This window comes from Panthera leo, chromosome F2 (assembly GCF_018350215.1).
Source record: "Panthera leo isolate Ple1 chromosome F2, P.leo_Ple1_pat1.1, whole genome shotgun sequence".
In the NCBI taxonomy this organism is placed as follows: Eukaryota; Metazoa; Chordata; class Mammalia; order Carnivora; family Felidae; genus Panthera; species Panthera leo.
The window spans coordinates 47478039-47501356 of NC_056695.1; the positions used below are offsets into that span (position 1 = coordinate 47478039).

At 44.4% G+C, this 23318-nt stretch overlaps 1 protein-coding gene across 10 annotated transcripts in view; it reads right to left on the bottom strand.

Annotated features, from left to right (window-relative positions):
• NCALD (neurocalcin delta) overlaps positions 1-23318 on the bottom strand; it is a 394624-nt gene that overhangs the window by 11409 nt on the left and 359897 nt on the right. For all 10 annotated transcript variants that reach the window (XM_042924083.1, XM_042924089.1, XM_042924086.1 and 7 more), the window contains one exon: positions 7594-7990. In XM_042924083.1, the coding sequence (XP_042780017.1) occupies positions 7594-7971 (378 nt within the window). In that variant the 5' untranslated portion in view covers positions 7972-7990. The remainder of the gene's footprint in view (positions 1-7593; positions 7991-23318) is intronic.

Genomic DNA, 23318 nt, shown 5'->3' on the forward strand with positions numbered 1-23318 from the left:
GCTGTAGGTACCTTCACAGGGAGAGGGTGAAGGGAGAAGACCCTGTCCCTTTTCAACCAAAGCCACTCCATTCCTATTTTAGGTTCCATGTAAGATTTTACTTGAAAAAAGCAAACTCATTGCCCTCAAAATCCTGTGTGTGTGTGTGTGTGTGTGTGTGTGTGTGTGTGCGCACGCACACACACACACACACACACGCATGTGAATAGCCTTGCCATCCACCCTGTGGTGCAAAGACATCTTTGGCACCTCTCTGCCATCTATCTCCATTTCTAGGACCCAGTGAATCTGTCTCCTTAGTATTTTCTTAAATCTATCATTCCTCCTGTCACTGTCCTCTTTTAAGTCAGCAGTGATACCCATCATTCTTAGATATGGGCAATTAATATTTGTTTTCAATCTTACATTAAGTGCAATGCAAAAGCAGCTTCAAAGAGCCCCATCCGAAGAGGCCTTTTATTGTCCCTAACAGACATTCCAGAGCTGTTGTATTCTAGGCCTCCATGTTTGGGGGGTTGGGGGGCAATGATGAGTTTGATTCGGGAATACTGACCTTCAAGTGCCAGTGCAACATCTCGGTGGAGATGTTTACTAAGATTTAGACGTAACAAAGTTGGAGATCTGGAAGTAATCAGTTGTTTCCTGCATAAATTGGGGCTAATAAGGTTGGCATGAAGATTCAATGAGATCATGCACGTGCACTGAGTTGAACAGTATCTTGCAAAACTTCATGTCTACCCAGAGCCTGGTAAGGTGACCTTATTTGAAAATAGGGTCTTTGACAGTGTAATCAGGTAAAATAAGATCATGCTGGATTCGGACGGGCCCTAATCGATCCAGCAATTCAAAGGAAGGAAAGTTGGACACGGACACACAGGAAGAATGTCATGTGATGATGGAGGCAGAAGCCGGAGTGATGCAGCTGTGAGCCAAGAAATGCCAAGTGTTACCAGTCACCACCGATGCTAAGAGGCGTGAAACAGATTACCCTCCCCGCCGGAGTTCCCAGAAGGAACCAACCTTGTCCCTACCTTGATTTTGGACTCTGGCCTCCAGAACCCTGAGAGAATACATTCCTGTGGTTCTACGCTTCCCAGTTTATGACAGTTTGTTATGGCAACCCTAGGAAACTACCACAGCGTGGAAAGCACACATCATTATACTCAACCCACCGCAAACACTGATGAGAGGAGACTTCTTGGAGGGAATGACAGGAAATGAGGGCTGTAGCTGGAACTCTGAGAGTATCCATGTTCAGGGAGCCGAAGAACGAAGAGCAGTCCACAAAGGACATTGGAAGGGAAGAGCCAGAGAGGGCTGCCTCCCTCATATTGCCAGATGGCATACTGGATGCTAAGAGTTAAACTCTTGTCGTAAGATTAATCCCCTAATAAGAAAGGGATAAACCAAACACAACTGGTAAGCGCGAAGATTAGTCCTGAGAGGAAGCCACTAGCCGAAGCAGTTGCTTTAGAACTTCCTCCAGGAAAGAAATCGAAGGTGCACGCCAGGGTCATATCCGTGGTCCACATTCATAATTGAGAATTAGGTGAGGGTGTGGACCTGAATTCCCAGGTACCATATCAAAATAGATTAGAAGCTCTTGTCTCACCCCTCACTCTTCCCCCAGAATCAAAAGAGCACAGTGTTTTAGGTCTCCAGGAATATATTAAAATTGACCTAGTGTCTATGACACCAATTTAGAAAGATGATCGGGAGGAAAAATGCACGGTGCCACTCAGGAAGTGGCTCTTAACGTAAAGAAGGTTTCCTGGTCCTGACCTTGGTCCTCTGTGGCACAAATACTCACAAGCTGGTTGTGCGAAAGGTCACAGTTGGTGATCTTGCAACCAGCTGGGACTAATCTGTGCGTTTGCGTGGTGCTCCTGGAGGGCAAACCTGTGCCCGGTCCCCCTGCTTGGGAGTCTCTCTCTCTCCCCCTCCCCCGCTCATGCTCGAGCTCTCTCTCTCAAAATAAACATTTAAAAAGAAAAAAATTCCAATACTGCTAAAAGAAACAGAAATGTATCTTCTGTGATGAGCTGCCAATATACCCCCAACCTCCTTCCTTCAGGTCTCATTCATTCAAAAAGGTATAAAAAGGTAGACTAAGGGTGTCCTGAAGTTCATTTGCCTTCATCAAAAATGCCAATTAACCCTGAATCATAACTAGGAGGAAGGGTCTGATTCCAAGACAGCATTCTCTCCCTGGGAGTGCTGTGGTCCCACTGATGGATCCTCAAATTCAGTGCTCTCTTACCCCCAACATCCCAGGGAAGGTCCAGGCATTCATGGCCAAATCAGCAATGCCACTCTTTGGCTCACTCGGCCCCTTCCTCGGCCCCTGTGCTGTGAAGGGTGTAGGTGTGCAGACCTATCTCCACCTGGGCTGATGCACAGACAGGAAGCCTTCTCCCCGCTCTTGTGGCGGAGGGCTGACCCTAGCTCCCACCCAGAGGAGAGGCTCTGCTGTAAAATGGGGAAAAGTCAGAGCTGTGGTCTGGCTCATGACTCCCGAGAGGCAGTTTGGATGCAATAAAACACTGGGCCTAAATCATGTTCCTAAATTTGTCACTTAAAAAAAAAAATAAGCATGTGAATGTAAAAATGTTCAAGACTCTAAAAATAAATCTGTGTATGTTTTTGCTTGTTCATCCAGATGTTGATATAGCACAAAATTATTTTTTTAAAAAAGGAAAATATCTGCATTTTAGTATATGTGGCAGAGTGAATAATGGTCCCCCACAAGATGTGCCTGTCATAATCCCTAGAACATGTGAATATGTTACCTGATATAGTAAAAGGGACTTTGCAGATGTGATTAAGTTAAGGACCTTGAGATGGGGGACCAGTCCTATCTGGCTGGTCTCAGTGTAGGTGCAATGGTCTTTATGAGTAGAAGAGAGAAGGGAGTGAGATGCCCACGAAAACGCTCGTGTGAGAAGGACTCAATCAATCTCCTATTGCTAACTTTGAGCGTGGATGAAGGAGGCCCCAAGCCAAGAAATGCTTCCCCCATAGGTTGCATCCCATGGACGCCTTGATTTTGGTCCAGTAAAACTAATTTCAGACCTCTGACCTGGAGAACTGTAAGATAACGACCCCGTTGTTTTAAGCAACTAAGTTTATGGCAATTTGTTACAGCACCAAGAGGAAACTGCCACAGTGCAGTCAGTGTGACTGAGACCAAAGCTTGTCACCGTAAGCCATTCTGTGGACTCTGACGCCTAACTGAGAAGCAACATCAGGGAAGAAAAACACTAGAAAATGTAGGCAGTACTACACTCCATTCATTGTCAAGCCTAATTATAAACTTGTTTGGACCCCAGTCTACACCCCACCCGGTTTTAGTGTCTGTAGGTGAACAACATAAATTTGCATTTTATTAAATTGCTTTGCATTGCTGAGTCTTGGAGGAGCAGAAGTTCGGTCAAGACTTTATATATAGATGCTTGTCATCAAGCTGTAGGTTTTACTCGCTTTAAGAAATAGGACCTTAATTTGTGAATGCTTCTGCTGGCCTCCGGCCTGCTCTCATCTCCTCATTCTCTACCATATATTTGCCCGCATGCAAAGCAGAAACCCAATGGGACAGTGACTCTCTGAAGTACAAGCACCCCTGCAAAGGTACTTCCTCAATGGTGCAGACCAGCTGGAACCAAAAAAAAGAGAAAGAGAGAGAGAGAGAATCTGTACACAACTTCTTGGGACAGGGACAGGGTCTGGAGTGTGGGCTTCCAGAATGGGGTGAAAAAAGAAGAAAAATAGAAAGGGAAGTTTGGCAACATCCTACACATTCCAGTTCATCCACTGGAAACTTGGGATTAGCATTAGAATGAGACAGAATACATGAATCGTCAGTTTCAAAGTAGCAGAATAGAATAACATAGCCCTTAATAGGAAAATGATTCTAAGTGTAATTTAATCTCATTGGCAATTTGGAAGTCGCCTCAAGGTGCCACAGTACTTCCTCCCCACGGTGGGGGGTGAGTCGTGAATGTCAATCCTCAGGGTGCTGTAGGAAACTCCATTTGCAGGCTCCGGAAAAACCCAAGTGCTTACCAGCACCTTCTGCACATTCTCTGCAATGTTCTCACCCTCCCTTGCAAACCAGAATTCCTCAGCCCAGGGAGAGTGTATTCCTCCCCTACTATTTATTCCCAGCTACTTAGCAGTGCTTCAGGGCAGGTGTGAAACAAAATGGGTGCCGGGTTTGATTTTCAGAAGCCCGTGGGGTCCAGAGGGTTCTCCTTGACTGGGGGTCAACATATTCATTAATACTGGCCACCACATCATCGACCAGGAGAACTGTGCAAAAAATGTTAAACAGGAGCTAACACAGTGGCTAACAGGATTTTTTTTTCTTAGATCCCAATCAGGAAGTAGTTCTCTTCAAAAGGAGAATGTACTCGCCCCTTTTTCTGCAGTGAGGCAGAGGACATGGTGGGAAGTCGGGGGGGGGGGGGGGGGGGGGGGGGGGGGGGGGGGACAGAGCACAGCACGATGCCCAGATAAAAAAGGAGAGAGAAAATAAAGCTAATGAAAATGAGTCCCATTTGAAATTTAAATTTTTGTTTAATTAGCAAAGATTGGGAAAAATCAGAAAAGTGCAATGACCTGGGACGCCCTTCAGTCACTCAGGGAGCATGTTTGGAAAAACAATTTGGCACAGCGTCAAGTGTCTCAGAAATCAATGCTCCTTCCCTTCGGCTCAGTGATTGCAATTCTGGGAATCCACTCGAAGGGAATAGTCCCAAATATAGAAAAAGCTTCATGCACAAGAATTATCTGTTATTTTATATTTAAATGTTACAGTATCATATATAATAATAAAACGTGGAAACAACCTAAATATCCAACAGTAGGGGAAGAGTAAGTAAACTATATCGTATGACTATTATGCAGCTATTAATGTATCATTATTGGGGCACCTGGGTGGCTCGGTTGGTTGAGCATCAGACTTTGGCTTAGGTCACGATCTCATGGTTCGTGAGTTCAAGCCCTGCGTCAGGCTCTGTGCGGACGGCTCAGAGCCTGGAGCCTACTTCGGATTCTGTGTCTCTCTGCCCTCCCCCAGTCGCGCTCTATCTCTCTCAAAAATAAAAGAAACATTAAGAATAAAATATCATTATTAAAACTTTTTATAACATGAGGAGCGCCTGGGTGGCTCAGTCGGTTGAGTGTCTGACTTCGGCTCAGGTCAGAGCTTGGAGCCTGGAGGCTGCTTCAGATTCTGTGTCTCCCCTCTCTCTGCCCCTCCCCCCACTCATTCTCTCTCTCTCTCAAAACTAAACAAACATTAAAAAAAATTTTTTTTAAGTTTTTATAACATGACAAATGCCTGTATTACTATGTTGAGTGAAAATGGCAAGATGCAAAATTTCATATGAATTATGAAGTCAGTTAGATATTTTTGAATGCATGGAAATAAGAACAGAAAATATTATTTTCTACTATTAGAAAATTATTAGCAGTGATTCTCTTTGTGGGAGGAGTGGGATTATGGAAAATTCTTCCCTTTTGTTTTTATATTTTCCTATACTCATATTTTTACAGTTGAAATTATATTTTTCATGCATTTATCCTTGGGGGAGGGGAGAAACCCTTTATTCTTGCTTAAGATCCCGTCTCTGAGGGATTAATTTAACACACCGTATTCAGATAGTGGCTGCTCTGGGTGAAGGAAGAGGCACAGAAAGACCTAGTTGGCAGATCTTGGAGAGTTGACTAGTACAAAGGTCAGTGGGATTCCTGCTCAGCACCCGGCTCTGTGTGGACAGAGCACCTGTCCTCTCTCACTGCCCATGCAGGTCCAGGCCCCCTGGCCCAGGAGCAGACCCCAGGCCTCAGCTACAGTAGCTCAGTAACAAGTCAGTCGCGTGGGTCTCTTTTGGCTCTGCCCTTAGTTTCTGTAACCGCGTCTCCGGGGTTCCTTGAAAGCAAGTGCCCCTCTACCTCCATCCTCAACCCCACCAGCAGCTTTCCGGCTCCTTGTGTTATATGCCCCCTCCCTTCCAGAGCCCCACCTGTTCCCCCAGGGGCTGCAGATCTATCCCTGAACCCGGACGTCCTGGAATGAGTGCTGGCTTCTGAGACGAGCCCTCCAGGAAGCCAAATGCCCACTCTCTTGGACCGCTGTCTGCTTCCAGATGCTTCCCTCTTGGGCCCGTTTGCCTGCCAAGATGGTGAGTGACGGCCAGCCCTCCCCAGTGCTGCCCACCCACCTAGTCCTGCTTATTGCCTGCAGCTGTCCTGATCCTCCCCTGAGCTATGTCCCAATCTCCTTAAGCTCCTCTCTGGGTCCCACTCTGCTGATCAAACTGTTAGTTACCATGACCATAGCTCCTTATGCCCCTTCCCAATCTTCCCTTGGGGTCTGACAGGGAAAATGTGGCAGACACCAGGCCCACTCTCCTGTTCCACTCAGTATTTACTCTGGGTGAGTGATTTGGAGGACTTGACTCTTTACGATGTTTGTATCTCTGATGAGACAGAACCTGGTCTAGAGATCCCGGCTTTCATTCAACAGTCTTAAGAAAGTTGGGGGCACCTGGGTGGCTCAGTCGGTTAAGCATCAGACTCTTGATTTTGGCTCAGGTCGTGATCTCAGGGTTTGTGAGTTCGAGGCCCACTGACAGCACGCAGCCTGCCTGGGATCCTCTCTCTCCGCAATCTCTGCCCCTCCACCACTCATGCTCTCTCTCTCTCTCTCTTTCTCTCTCTCTCTCAAAATAAATAAACTTAAAAAAAAAGAGTCTATGAAAGTTGTAAATTAATGATGGTGGTGATGATGAGCTTTTCTATATGGCTGGCGCTGTGCTAAGCACTGAACATGGACAGTCACATCTAATCTTAAAGTAACCCCACAACATGGGTGGGAACCACTGGCAGTTCTATTTCACAGATAAGCACACTGAGGCTCACTTATTGGTCAGAGTTACAGAGGTAGTGACTGAAAGAGGCAGGGTTTGAAACCCGGGCCAGAAATTGATCATCAGACACCACTCCAGGGGATAAAACCCCAAAGGTTCGAGGGGTGCCTGGGTGACTCAGTTAAGGGTCCAGCTTCAGCTCAGGTCATGATCTTGCAGTTCGTGAATTCAAGCCCTGCACCAGGCTGCTTTAGATCCTAGAGAGAGATCCCTTTCTCTTTCCTCCCCTGCTCACATGTGCTCTCTCTCTCTCTCTTAAAAATAAATAAACATAAAAAAAAAAAAACCCCAAAGGTGAGAGGTCCAGGCAGGTCACTGGGATGGGTGGATGGAGGGGCCGCAGGGAGAATGATCACCTGAGGAGTGTATGTCCATTTGTAGGGTGGGGGTCACCACAAAGCACCAGGGGAGTAAGGCCAGGCAAGATTGGGAGCCCAGGGTTGCCAGATCTGAGTTTTCAAGAGACGCCAACCAGTGTGCATTTTTGTGTGCAATCTCCCTGTTCTAAAATATGGGTTCGACATTTTCAGAAACACTGGGTTGGCCACATCAAAGCCTAGATGGGCACCAGCCCCCACCCCACACAGTGCTACACTGTGCACCTCCCAGTCCTTACCTGTGACTCCTGCTCTTCTCTTTGTAAAGGGTGAGGGCTACGTACCTGCACAATCTCTAGCATTTCTGCCTTGCTGATGTAGCCATTTCCATCCAGGTCATACATGCTGAAGGCCCATTTCAGCTTCTGTTCCAGCTTCCCCCTCGAGGTCACACTCAGGGCTATGATGAATTCTCTAAAGTCTATCGTCCCATCTCCATTGGCATCAAAGGTGCGGAAGACATGCTCTGCAAATTTGGAAGCATCCCCATAAGGGAAAAAGTTCCCGTAAATTTTCTTAAACTCTTCCATTGACAAGTGTCCACTGGGGCAGTCTCTCAAGAAGCCTTTATACCATTCCTGGATCTCGTGCTCTGTAAAGTCTGTGCTTTCCAGCAAATCCTGCATGACCTCTGGGCGAAGCTTGCTGTTCTGTTTCCCCATCCTGGCAGCGAGAATTCAGCTGCAGATAGAGAAGAATATAAATCATTTTTAGACCTGTTCTTTAGAGGCACGCTTTGTAATTTGTGATTGTTCCTTTGGAAAAAAAGAAACAAACTCTTTTAGTCCAATAACATTGTCTAGGATTTCCAACTCAGCCAAACAAAATGGTAGAAAGACAGACAGAAAATGCAGAGCAGAAATACCACTGCCCAGAAAACTGTTCATGTCTTTTGTACAGAGTCACTCTTGGAAACTGTAGATACATAATGAAAGAAAGAGGGAGAAAAGGAGGTGGGGGAGAAGAGAGAGACAGAGAAATTGGCTACTTATTTCCACCTTTTCTATTTGCAAGAGGTCTACTCTGCCATTAAGAAGTCTGAGGCTCTAACACACCCAATCAAAGTATTAGTAGGGAGAATTTAAGAAGAACTTGGAGAGAGAGAGAGAGAGAGAGAGAGAGAGACAAAAGAGGTAATTTACCATGTTTTACTGCTAGAATATTTCCAAGGCAAGTGCTGCTTAGACACCTTCTGAATACTATAAACACAGATATGAGTAAGGAAAATAGAAACCTTCTAACACCATTAAATGCTACCAAACTAGGTCAGTTATTTAAATTCGCAAGGTCAAGACACTGTCAACATTAGGTTCAGTTGGTAAAGATGAGGCTTGTTTATGTGTATGCTTCTGGAAGAGGCCAAACTTTCCTTTTTAAATACAAAGAACTTCATATTCTCCAATTATAGCAGTAGCTCACATCCATAGCAAAATAGTAAAATAGCACAGCAATGCTGGAAGAAAAAAGGTAGCATCATTTCAGATCTTAACGCTTCGAGATAGCCCTGCTAGCATTTTGGTGTGTGTCCTTCTAGATTTCCTATATGCAAGTTTATCTAAATGTACTATTGACATATACTTTAATACATCTACTTTTCAAAAAACAAGGATATATTGTGTTACCTATTTTTAAACTGAACATAGTGTGGGGGACAAAGACAACTTTTATTAGATGGGAAACAAGCCTATAATTACCATCTTCCTATTCACAGAGCCATTCAGCATTGATTGGGCACCGTGTACTGGGCATGTGTCTGGTGCTGTGAAGGCAAAGAAGACTGAGGTGTGGCCCCTCTTTCTTAAGGGGCCCCCTGCTGCCTAAGTTCAAAAGCAGGGGTGGCAGTGAGGGGACAGTGTATTCGAGACCCATTCCCGGTTACGAGGGGAATGGATATGGTGCAATGACAGGACATAGAAAGGATCCCTGAGCCAAAAGGGGGCATCGGTGCCATCGGGAATGTCTTCTTGGGGAAGGTGATATCTGAGCTTAGTTCCCATCTGCAAAGTCTTAATAATTTGAGCAGTTACATTTTGCATTTTTCCTATATTGGGAAAAAAAAATCCCGAAAGTAAAGCTTGGAAAATTATGGAATACATGAAACACAACACATACCCATTTTAATCATGATTCCTAATTTTCTCTGAGATTTTCTTGTGTGGTGTTTATTTGTTAATGTCTGTCTCCCTCCCTCTGTAAGGTCAGCCCCTTGAGACAGAGTCTCTACTGAGGTCACTTTGTCTCTCCAGGGCCCCCACAAATAACACTTGGTGAGATAACGAACAAAGGAGCGACCGGCAGACAGATAAATAATTACAACAGGGAGGTGCGTAGTAATCTTCCCAGAAAAGGAGTCTTTCTGTTACAGTGGGGAGGCCCTGGCTGTCAGAATGCTATTTGAGTCACTCAAAATATCTGGTTAAGGCTTGGTTTTGGAATGTCTTTCTTTCCCCCCATTTTATTGAAATATAATTGACATATACATTGTATATATTTAAGAGGTACAACGTTAATGACCCACTACTACACCGATCATCATGGTAACTTTGGTTAACATCCATCACCCACATAGGAATGATTTTCTTTTTTTAAAGTTTTTCTTAAGTACGTTTATTTGTTTGTTTATTTAGAGAGAACGTGTGTGGGGAAGGGTCAGAGAGAGGGAGAGAGACCCAAGCTGATAGTGCGGGGCCTGACACAGGGCTCGAACCCATTGACTGTGAGATCGTGACTTGAGCTGAAATCAAGAGTCAGATGCTTAACTGACTGAGAGCTACCCAGGCACCCCCAATTTTTTTTCTTCTGATGACAGCTTCTAAGTTCTCACTCTCTTAGCCACTTTCAAATATGCAATACAGTATTGTTAGCTATTGTCACCAGGCTGTGCATTATAGCTGTAGGATTTATTTAATAACTAGAAGTTTGTACCTTTAGCACCCCCTAACCCAGGTGCCCCTCCCCCACTGTCTGGGATCTCTTACACTGCATTGCCTGTATACCTGTCTTTTGCCCCCACTAAAAATAAATTCTAGAGGGCAGTGTTTGCACCTAGCAGGGCTCAAACTTCTTGTTTATATCCATAGTCCAAGAACAACACCAAGCAATCTTAGTAATTGACGAGTTGACTGATTTTGTTTCCTGAGTTCTGCACTGGAGGCAGGACTGGCTTCACTCTCGCTCTTAGGCAGGGACCCTCGGAAGGGTAGTGAGAACAGGGCACCCGTCCTGTTAACAGGACCAACAGGTGCAGGAAGGTCCCCTTTTACGTGGAATCTGGCAAACCCGATTTTATGCAAGAGCAAAATCAAACTACAGCTCCAAACAAAGTACAGTTTACAAACAAACTTTCAGTAGCTCTCATTTCCCTCATGTATCTCCTTTTTCTGGAGGGAGAAAAACAAAGCCAGGCTGGTTCCTATTAGAATTTTAAAACTATCATTTAGTTGCTAAGTTGGCAATTTGCCTGAGGCAAGAACTCAGAAACATGAGGTAATGCATAATACATGGGTTTACAGAGCTCCGAAACATTTTTATGAAATTTATAAGTAATTTCACGTTTTCCTCTTTGGAGGGGGGTTCTTTAGAGTATAGCTCTTTGGTGTGGTGTTCAGTCAAATCACCATCACTATTCTCTGGTTCTGTGCAAATCACCATGTGCCCAGCCCTAGGAAAAAAAATACCATTTTGATATTTAAATCTACTTTCTTAAAGAATGATTGATTTTTTTGGAGATACAAAACACTGCTTCTTCACAACTAAAGTTCCTTCCCCAACATTTAAAAAGTACTTCTCACTTATTAGATGTTTTTGCACTAGAGACAAATTGCCTCAACATTTTGGCTAAGTCTCCCATTGAGACTGATCTGTGTGCAGCTATTTTCCAGTAAACAGTAATTAAGCCACATTTACAAATTCATTAGCACAGAAAGGCCATCACACAAACAAGGCAGAAGAGCATGGAATAAGTTATTTGGGAAGCTGTGCTTGCAATTTAGTCCAGAATTTGTTTCAGTAGATAACTACAAACACTTTACCAAGTATGATGGCTGAACTTGAGAAAACCATCTGGACTTGGTTAGACTGTACAACGAAAATCTCAGGGGACATGCGATAGAGTCTCTTTCCCGGGGGGAGGAGGGGAAGAGAGAGGAATGCCTGAAAATACCTTTTTCTTTTGGAAGACAGGAATTTCTGCCTGTTTGAGTTGAAGAGGAGATAAAAATACCGTCACAGGGAAATGCTGCATTAATTAGCAGTCCTGGAAAAAATTGTCTGGAGACAAAAGTTGCACGGCAGGTCAAATCCTTTTCATTACTCCATTTGGTTATTAAAACATTAACTCTGTGCTGGCAGAACACAGTGGGGAAAAACTCAGGCCCTGGAATAAAAATGCTTGGGTTGAAAGCCTGGCCGAACTGTTGACTAGCTCTTGGGTAATTCGCTTAACTTTCTGGGGTGCCTCAGTTTTCTCGTCTGTAAAATGAGTTCAGTAGTAGGAGTTCATATCTCACTGATTTGATGTGAGAGTTGAGTGAGGCAGGCGTATGTGTAAAGCACTGAGTCGGGGCCAGACGCTGTGGTAAATGAAAACCATGTCTTGTCCTTGATGGCCCTTCATCCATTATTGTGTTGAAACTTCGAAGCAACACTGAGTGAACAGCTTCCTCCATTTTATAAGCAAAAAATGAAAACTCAGAGAGGCCGAGTGACTTACCCCACGTCACACAGCTTGTGAGTCAGACAGCCAAGTGGTAACTTCGGCCTCGCACTTGGCTGTCCACTGGTTTTACCACTACGTTCTACTAACTCTACTAACTCTGTGGACAGAGCACAGAGAGAAATTAAGACAACGATGCCATAAAAAATCAGAAAGAAGTAGTTAAGAGAGAGGACACAACCTCCTGTTAGCACTCATCCATTTCACAAATAGGGGCTAACTGTCTCCTAGGAGGGAGGCACAGCTCTAGCACTGGGAATTCATCACAGACACAACCCTGGTTACAGTCTGGTGGCATGAGACATACAATAAAAAAGATAAATAAGTGAAATGTTAGAGGAAACTGTTCCATGGAGAAAAGTAAAGAAGGGAGGGGGTGGAGGAATACCAGGAGTGAGTGGGTAGATGGGTGTCAAAATTGTGAATAAGAAGCCAGAGAAGGCCCCATTAAAGTGATATTTGGATGGGGCACCTGGGTGGCTCAGTCGGTTAAGCGTCCAACTTTGGCTCAGGTCGTGATCTCACGGTCCGTGGGTTCGAGCCCCGCGTCAGGCTCTGTGGTGACAGCTCAGAGCTTGGAGCCTGCTTTGGATTCTGTATCTCCCTCTCTCTCAGCCCCTCCCCTGCTCATGCTCTTTCTCTGTCTCAAAAATAAATAAAAACATTACAAAAATACTACAGTATAAAGTGATATTTGGAAAGGAAGAGACGAGGTGAAGGGGGTAGCCATGGAGATCCTGGGAGAAGACTACTCCAGGCAGAGAAAACGGCAAACAGGAAGGGTCTAGACAGGGAGCATGCTTAGCGTGTCAAGGATGCGGCTGGAGCGGAGGGCGGGAAGGAAAGCAGATGAGACCAGAACAGTAACAAGGGTCAGGTGACGTGGGACCTGCAGGTGACCTTAAGGGCTGTGACTCCCACTCTGAGTGAGACGGAGCCACTCCAGGATTTTGGCTTATATTCTAACAGGGTCTCTCTGGCTGCTGTGTTGAGGATAAACCAAAGGCGGGGTAGTGCAGAGGTGGGGAGACAGCTGGGAAGCCACTGTGATGACCCAGGCAAGAGCCAATGGCGGCCGGTACCAGGGTGAGGAGAAGGAACTGGAAAGGGAGACCGAGAGGGAGACCGAGGCAAAGGGAAAACACAAGGCTGACGCTGCCTGCTTGGCGGCTACGTCCTTCGTGCCCAGCTCAAGGCGGCACCGGGAAAGCATTTGGTGCAGAACAGAAGGAACCGTGGCTCTTGTTCCCTCTCTGAGCGCTCCCCGACCCGCCCTGCATCTGTGGAAGCCGCCATCTGCGGCCCAACCGCCCACTCCAAAGCCAAGGGACTCCTCTGTCATTCCTTTTGCCTTTGTCCCCAAACCTGTCTCAAATCCATTACTTCTCAGCATCTCCATCGTCACCACCTCAGTCCAAACCGCCATCATCTCCGGCCGGCTGTCCGGATCGCTCTCCCCAGTGGGATGTCCCTCTTCACCCTGTGCTCCCTCTCCCCACTCCCGCCCTGCCCCAGCCTCTTCCCCACGGGTCCCCAGAGTGACCATTTAAGAACACACAACGGACTCTGTCACTCTTCTGTGTAAAGCTCTAGGAGGGCATCCCAACACACTTTGAATAAAATCCAGACTTCACTCTTGGCCCCTCAAGGCTCTGTGCGAGCTGCCCAGGCCACCTCTGACTAATCTCTCAGTCCCCTGTGCCCCCGACAGGGCCCATCTTTTAACTATAAGCGCCTTTGTTTCAGCGCCCTGAGAAGACCTTTAAATAGTAAATATATCTCAGCCCTTTAATGTATATGTCTATATATGCAAATCTTAAATATATAGAAGACACATAAAATACATATATTTACTAAATATATATTTATATATAACATGTATATCACATATATCTTATAAATGTATAACTATTTATATACCCATATATATTTATACATATTAATTGTGGCTGAATCTGTGCTGCATTTCATTAAGTGAAATGCACACCAACTCTATTCAACATCAGCATTCTGTTCTTCAGTAGTTTATGCTGAGATGGGCCACGTGGCATTTCCCAACTTATTGTGGGTCGCATCCAGTCTCCCAGGGTCCAAAAAAATAAATCTGGGCTTAATACTGACCACAGATGAGAAAGGAAAAATACACAAGATGAGAAGACACCAAAACCACCAGCAAAGGACCATGACCAGGAATCTAAAATATAAAGCGAACCCTCCATTTAAAACGAAGAGAAAAAGGAACCACTCCTAAAAACGATGCCATGGAGAAAGGAAATGGCGAATAGTGGAAAACCTTTTGGAATATAGTGCTTCCTTTTTTGTATTTTGTATCTGTGGAGTGAAAGATGGACAGCATTTCATTTCTGTGATTCCTCATGCGGCTTTACACACTCTGGCAATTAATTCTTGAGAGCCCAGAGTTAGACGTTCCAGATAAAAGTCCAACTGACCCTGGAGAGCCTGGCTAACTTCACAGAAGTCGCAGGGCAAAGTGCACAGAATTTGCAAGATGCTAGAAGCTGACATCGGGTTTAGCGGCAATGAGGAACACGGGACCTGCGGTGGTTCCAGAAAGAGACCAGGTTAATGAAAATGTTTGCCTAGCTGGCACGTGTAACCTTGACCTTCAAGAGTCGCTGTGAATTTTCAATCAATGGAACGTCTAAATGATGAAAACATAACCAGAAAAAGTGTCCTAAAGTGTAAGGTAGGAAATGATAAAAATTATAGACGAATGGGAACAAGTGTTCATTTACCACGACACCAGGTATTGTAGCCATCTGAATTTTGTAGGTGGCTAAAATCCAGCAAACACATTTCTGGGGCAGTTGTCCCTGATTTTCACTGAAAAAAGAAAAAGTGAATAAATAAAAACCTGAAGAGCACACTGCTCCAGAAATTTCCCTTCAATGAAACTTGTCTCTCAGTGAGAGTTTGAAAGGAGAACATATATATATAAGTGGACAGGGGACATGGTATATCTATATAGCTATATATCTATATATATGGAATATAAGCTGATATATTTATATACAGTGGACAAATTAGGAAATAAAACAGTGGTGCAGAAAGGGAAGAATTAAAATGTGAAAGAGGGAGGATGAAGTGATAGAACAGTTTCACTAAACTCGTTTCATCTTGCCCAAAGAATGTTCTCTCCTCTGGCCTCTGGTAAGATTAGCTGAGACCTATTTCCTACAAGCTCACATGCACAGCAAAGGTGGCTTGGCTGAAACTACCTGAAGGCCTATGTCCCGAGGCTTGCAGGATGGTCTTCTTCCCTTGAGGATGGGCACCTGGACCCGCACCCGTGACTCCTGGTCACACACCTGGCACCTGCTCCCCTTGCAAAGAGGGGACAGGGTTGGAGATGAGAACTGAACTGATACAACAATACAGCGAGCAGGAGGCTCACTAGAGACAGCCTTGTTCTTCTTTCTGCTTTCCCCCCGCTGTGTGGTAAAGCCCAGGAAACACAGTTGGTCTTCTCAGCGTGAGCAGGGCTTACAGTCTCCGAATTAATCTGGGGCTCTTGTTCTATAGACTCTGCCTTTCAGACTGCAGAGGAGCTGGTGTTGGACTCTTTTCCAAGTTTTATTTTTGACAGAAATAAAGGGCAACCACATTCCTGCTGATAAAGCATATTTCTGATAGAACCTCAATAGAGCATTATCTAACAACAACCCCCTCCCCGAAATGGAAATATCATTTTTGGTTCTGCTACTTACCAAAGTAATACATCATTATTGTAAAAAATGCAAGTAATCAGGGGATATAAGAATGAGAACATGAACACTCTCACTGGGATCCAATATAACTCTACAGAAGATAACCACTATTAACAGTTGTATTTGTATATATCCTCTTAAACATTTAAATGCATATATATGAAATCCGTATACTCTAACCACAATGGGATCACACTATCCTATTCTGGAACCTTCACTTTCACTTCAAAGTATACTGTGGGGGCACCAGGGTGGCTCAGTCAGTTGAACGTCCAATTCTTGGTTTCAGCTCAGGTCATGATCTCACGGTTCGTGAGTTCCAGCCCCGCATCGGGCTCTGTGCTGGCAGCAAGGAGCCTGCTTGGGATTCTCTCTCCCCCTCCCCTACCTGTACTGTCTCTGTCTCTCTCAAAATAAATAAACTTAAAAAAAAAGTTTGTTAAAAGTAGACTGTGGATATTCTTTCATGTTAGACATATGGATATATCTCATCTTTTTAAATGGCCGAACCTTCATCAATTGATTCAATGGATGGTGTTGAGCACTGACCTTGAGAGCAGCATTGAATTAAGTAACTGACAAAGTGTTTACTAATGTCAGGCTTACAGTCTTTTGGTATTCGACTGCATGATATTATTTAATCCCTCTTGATGGACATTTAGGTTGATTCTGCTTTTCTTTCATTCCCTTGGCATTTACCTGAGTCCTGGTTCTCTAATTCTTTGGGTAATATATATTATAAAGAGGTTCTTGATGTCTTAGATAAGTACCATGATCTCTAGACCCTCTCTTCGAAATTTTCCAACAAGCCATTTTCCCTGGAGACTTTACATCTTAATTGTGACTTTTGCAAGAGTCTGCACAGCAACTAGTATCAGACTTGAAGGAGCGCTGGAAATGGACTTGGAACTCCAGCCCAGGCCCCCTGGTCTGCCTGTGTTACAGGCACACACGTGCAAGTTTAGCCTTTCTTATTTCTAGCACATAGGAGGGCATGCTCACCCTGCTCTTTCAAGAGTACATGACTATTAGCATGGAAATACCCACTTCTCTACTTTTGGCTTAAAGACATATTTTGCCCAACAGCATCCTAAGTGCTCTGTTGCCCGATGCTCCCCTCCTGACCTTCACGTTCACTCTTCTCCCTGCTACTTCATGTCCAACTAATGGCTAACTTCCCACCACCCCCTCCTGGACGGCCAGCCATTAGAGGTGAACTTGCATCATATGCTTAAAGTGCCCTTAAGTAAGTGGACAGGGGCCATACTAAATGGTCACCTTCCAGGCCTGCAGAAACTACAAAGCTATCTCAAAGAAAGTAATTGTTAGAGGGGCCCAAGTCGAGGGCTTCAGACAAAGTTAACCTGCCTGCCCGGGCTACCTTGGAGCCAGGTGCCAGGGCAATGCTGACAGCAGTAGTGGAAAGAGGGGGGACCTCTGGGGGCCCTCAACACTCCTCCAGGGTTGCCAGGGCTAAGACCATACCATGGTCAACTTCTGTGGAATTCTGATTGCCATAAACATCTACTTAACTAAAGGTATTAAAGAGTCTCTTATTTAAAAGATAGGAATTATTGGAGCGCCTGGGTGGCTCAGTTGGTTGGGCATCCTACTTCAGCTCAGGTCACAATCTTATGGTCTGTGAGTTCGAGCCCCGTGTCAGGCTCTGTGCTGACAGCTCAGAGTCTGGAGCCTGCTTCAGATTCTGTGTCTCCCCCTCTCTCTGTGTCTCCCCTTCTCTCTGCCTCTCCCCTGCTCGCACTCTGTCTCTCTCTCTCTCTCTCTCTCTCTCTCTCTCTCTCTCAAAAATACATAAAACATTAAAAAAATTATAAAAGATAGGAATTATTACCTTGGGTTTTGATAAAATAATGAAGGGAAACAGTGAGCCATCATGGGCTGAGGAGGACAAATAGATTAGCCATAGGGATCTAGGCCTCACACTTAACCAGCAGCGTGAGGTACCAGAGGAGCTCCGCTCCTCATTTTTAGACATCCTCTAGGGGCCACAAATGCATTTAGCTAATTGATACAAGCCCCTCCATCGAGTCTAAGAATAGTTCGTAATTTTTAAAAAGTTCATTCAGCAAACATGTGTTTAACATCTACCGTTTCCGGGCTTAGCGCGAATATTCTTATTTAAAAATTAGCATCCTACCTGGGATAACAAAAGGAAGGGAATCTGGGATTCCACTTGCAGGTCAAAGCAATTTCGTTAATATTTATTTTCACAGTTGCGCTGTAGAATTGGTGAGATGGTTATTGCATCTTCGTTTTACCCTAAGAATGACGGGTTCAGAGAAGCTAACTGTTAAGACAAAATCATTTAGCCTGTGGCTGTGGAGAAGCAGGATTGGAAGTCCCCTTCCCATCCCCCACACCCTTCATATCCCTGTCTCCATCACCTTTGGTGTTTGAAGGGTCGCTTCCGTTGGAAAGTACAGATCGATCATGATCACTTTCTACCCCAGCCAACATGGCTGAAATATTAATGTTTGTGCATCAAACATACGTCCAGGTGAGAAGGCCATTAACTAACAAAAAGACTATGAAGTAGCGTCTTTTAAGTTCTTACATCTTTTGCATCCTCCAGCAAGGTGCATGGAAAGGGAATTGGACTTGGTAGCAGAGGAACTAAATTGAAGTCCTTATTATAGTACTGTGTTTTGTGACCTTGGGGAGGTCATTCGACCTCTCTCGGTTTCATCCTTCTTCAGAAAGTAGGTATAAGAACACCTTTCTCCTAGGGCTGTCTGAAGGACTAAATGAGAAAAAGGAGCCCGAGTGAATTGGGAAAAGTTCAACATCGTGTCTTATATCCAACAGGTGCTTAATACACGTTGACTATTAATCTACATGAAATAAGGGCTTGGTGGGTTGTTTACAAAGATGAACCTTTCAGATTTGGGAATACTCTCCCCCATGCTTTAATGGAGAATTAGAAAAACAAGAGGAAGACAGTCAGTCACATGAGGGGGTGAGCTTCCAACCTGATTCACCTCCCCGGAATCACTTGCCCAATGTGAAAGAATTTGTGGATTTGCACCCAGAGAGGACTCCTGCCAGACCTCCGTGACTGAGTGTTTTCCCTGGTGGAAGTTATTACCTTAACTTGAAAGTAAGCAAGAGATCCCATTAGAGAAGAAGCTGATGGAGAGCAGGACACTGTTTCTTTCTTTGGTCTTCTGTCCTGAGGCTGGGGAGGGCTAAGGGGGGTTTGGGCAGAATCAGAGCAGGCTCAGGGAAACCCCACAGAATTTGCCATCCTGCTCTGGGAAGGTACTAGTGTTAAAAAGTGGACTTTAATCCAGGGTCTGGCTGGACAAGACTGGTGTTTTCAGAACAAATTGGATATACGATACCATTAACAAACATCAATGATTGATTGAATCAATTCTTTCCTACCTGGGGAAAGAAATGATTCAGTTGTTTTATTGCTTTTTTAAACCAGGTTTTCACAAGAAGATCAGAGGTGAAAAGGAGGAATAAACTGGGTTTAAGAAAAATCCCAAACTTCCATTCATCGTTGGGGGGGAGGGAAACAGCCACAGAGAAATCCTTGTCTCTCAATTTTATTTCTTTAATGTTTATTTTATTTTTGAGAGAGGGAGAGAGAGAGAGAGAGAGACAGAAAGATAGAGAGAGAGAGACAGAGTGCGAGCTGGGGAGGGGCAGAGAGAGAGGGAGACACAGAATCTGAAGCAGGCTCCAAGCTCTGAGCTGTCAGCACAGAGCCCGACGCGGGGCTCGAACTCAATGAATGGTGAGATCATGACCTGAGCCGAAGTCAGACACTTAACCAACTGAGCCACCCAGGTGCCCCGACTCAATTTTATTTCTAATTATTGCCCAATTTCTTAACCCAGGCCTTCATCATCTCCCACCTGAGCTCAGAAATATTAACTGCTCTCCGTCTTTAACACTCTACCCGATCATGTCATGTTCCTCAAAAAGCTTCCATGTTCCCTACTGATGATAGATTAAGGACTAAACCCCATAGCCTAGCATTCTGGGTCCTTCAAGGTCATGCCCAAATTCAGAAGAACTGTCAAATTCTTCACTCTACCCTGAACTTGTACACATGCTTTTATTGACACTCTAATCCCCACAATGGTCCAATGAACAAAGCTCATGAGAGAATAAACATAAAACACTTTGTAAACGTAAAGCTGTTTCCTTAACTAGTCAATATTATAACTGTGACTCTCTACTTATTGAATCTTACTTGGTGTTCAGATGGAGGTTATTCCTTCCCGCATTCAGCTGTCCTTCCTCTTCCAAGTGAGCATTAAGCATATCCATGGTGTTTTGTTGGTACATCTCTATACAGCTCTGAGAAGGACGCTGAGCCTGTTTCCCCTTGACTGTAGATGGTGTTACTTTCCTTGTGTCGCTTTTAAGAATTCATGGGGCACCTGGGTGGCTCAGTCAGTTGAGCGTCCAACTCTTGGTTTCTGCTTGGGTCTTGATCTCATGGTTTGCGGGTTCAAGCCCCGCATTGGCTCTGTGCTGACAGCATGGAGTCTGCTTGGGGTTTTCTGTCTGTCTCTCTCTCTCTGCCCCTCCTCTGCTATCTCACTCTCAAAATAAATAAAAATAAGCATTAAAAACAAAACAAAATAAAAGTATTCCATGAAGCAGAGGGCAGCTGGAATATTTATACGATTTTGTGTTAGGCGAATAGTAAGGTGGCTGGCAAGTATTCCTGGAGATTATTCAGTTGGTAGTAACCAAAGCTGCTGTGTCTGGACTTCCCGGTGAGTCTTTCTTCTACTAAGAATGTCTGGGGAGCTGGATATTTTCTTTGTCTAAGGCCAAAGTTTATCAGGGATAGTATTATATTTGGTTTTTTTTTCCTTACATTTTGTTTTGCCTGGGCAAGAGTGGTCTCAGGGGTAGTAGAATAGCGGTCTTTGAAGGTAGCATAGTCACTCTAAGCTAGCGAAGGAAAAGAAAAAGTCCCCCAGAATATAACAACAGATACTCTTTGGGGGCTGATCTTAGACAGGAGGGGTGATAAAGCACAATGGTTAAGTACATGGGTGCTGGAATCAGAGGGCCCTCAGATCCAATCCTGGCTACAAGACATACTAGTTGTATGGCCCTTAGGGACTTGTGCTTCTTTGAGCATCAGTCTCCTTAAGTGTAAATTTGGGTTTTTGTCAGGATCAAGTAAGATATGCAGTAGAGCCTGGCAAAGTAAACACTTCCTTCTCCTCCTCCCCCTCCCCCTCCTCCTCCTTCTCCTCCTCCTCCTCCATCACTGTTGTCATCATTACCATTATCATCATCATCATCATCATGTTATTGTCTCTCTGGCCATATATCCTTCTATCTCCACATTCCTTCCCTCCACTTCAGCTTCCCTGGTCTCCTTCCTTAAACATGCCAGGCATGTTTCCTCCTTAGGGTCTTGCACATGCTGTGGTCTTGGTCTCGAGTGTCCCTGTGCCCCTGTATCTTCGTGGTTCAAATGCTTCCCGTATCCTCATGGCTCAAATATCCTCCCATGAGCCCATGGCTCAAATGTCACCCCCTTACATCACTATAGCTTGATAGCTTGAATGCCTTCCCTCACATCCTCATGGTTCAAATCCCTCCCTACCCATATCCTCATGCCTCATTCCTCACCTCCTTCAGGTCTACTCCAATGTCACCTTCTCAGTGGCACCCTCCCTTATCTCTTAGCAATAATTTTAACACCTCTTTCCCTACTTTGCTGACTGCCTTAACACTTATAATACACTATCAACGTCATCTTGTTTATGGTCTGTCTTTCCCCACTAGAAAAGAACTTTCACCAGGTCACAGATTTTGGTATGATTTGTTCACTACTCTATGCTAATGCTAGTGCTGAGAACAAAGCCTAGCATATAATAGTTGCTTAGTAAAAATCTGTTGAATCAACAAATAAATTACTAAATTCAATTTGGTCTCAATTGTAATTTAACCTATTTTTTCTTTGCTCCTAATCTCACAATACAGATTATGATTTTTAAAAATGTTTTAATGTTTATTATTTATTTGGGGAGAGAGAGACAGACACAGCATGATCAGGGGAGGGGCAGAGAGAGAGAAGGTGACACAGAATCCGAAGCAGGCTCCGGGCTCCGAGCTGTCAGCACAGAGCCCAACGTGGGGCTCGAACTAACAAACCGTGAGATCATGACCTGAGCCAAAGTTGGATGCTTAACCGACTGAGCCACCCAGACGCCCCCAGATGATGAAAATTTTAAATAAAACAGAGGACAGTGTTTCTGGCATCATGTGCAGCCCTTCCGTGAACCCACTCCCCCTTGCTGCTAACTTACTGCACTCCAAGTGTATGTAGGGCACTATACTGGCTGCCCAAGGCCACAAATTGAAACAAAGCATAATCTCCTCCTGCATGAGTTTACAGGGCTTTCACATAGCCTATTTCAGTAAATCCTTGAAATGCTGTGAGAAAGGAAGGGGCAAGATTAATTACCCCTGCATTAAAGCAATTGGGGGCAAATGTCGAAAGATTTCCCAAGGTTACATGGCTGCCAAGCTCCAAAGGTAGAATAGAACCAGATCTTCATACTTCGTCCACTCAGCAGCCTCACAGGAGAACACACAGCAGTCTCAGGGAGGATGTTCCCAAGTGTTCAAAGATGTGTGTGTGTTTGTGTGCTTGAGCAGAGCCTGCCTGCCTAGCTATTTACACTCAGGTTACTATTTCCATTTCTTGTTAAGAAAAAATGAAAAAGGAAGCTTAATCTGAAAAGAGAGAAGGTGAAAACGCATCTGCAAAGCGAATAAAATACAAAAAATCTAAACAAAGGATCCCCGCCATCTCTCACAGAGAAAACTGTGTATGGTAGTTCCTGTGAGTTTACTCACTTAACGTCTCGCACACCCACCTACCCCCTTCCCAGCAGGAACCACCTAACATTTTTCACTTCTAATGAGCGACCTTATCTTTTCTTGTCCTTATGTTACAACCAACACTAAAAAACACCATAGCACTGGGTGCCTGGGTGGCTCAGTCAGTTGAGCATCCGACTCTGATTTCAGCTCAGGTCATGATCTCACGGTTCATGAGATTGAGGCCTACGTCGGGCTCTAGTAAAACTTGGACTGTATGGATGGGGTTGGAGCAAAAATGATTACAATAAAAAAATATGAAAATTTCAAATGTATCCAAATAGTTTCATTGAAGAAAAAAAGCAAAAAGAAGTGTTGTATTGTATGTAGCTATTCTATCTGAATAATGGTGAAGATAAGTTTGCCAGAACTTCTCTTTCCCTTCATTAATGACTTCTGAGGTGCACCAGTGTGTGAAATGATAACAATATTATTCCAGTCCTCTGAATCAATCACTTGTTTCTTTAAGAGAAGCATTTTCCCTTATAAGAAAATTATGCAAAAAATAGGACAGAAAATAATAATACAAGAACACAGAAGCACAGTGGAATTGACACACTTCAGTGATCAAAACTGAATTGGATTCATTTGTACATAAAAGCCAAAAATATCCATTCGTCAGTCTAAGTGTCCATCAACTGATGAATGGATAAAGAAACTGTGGTTTATATACACAATG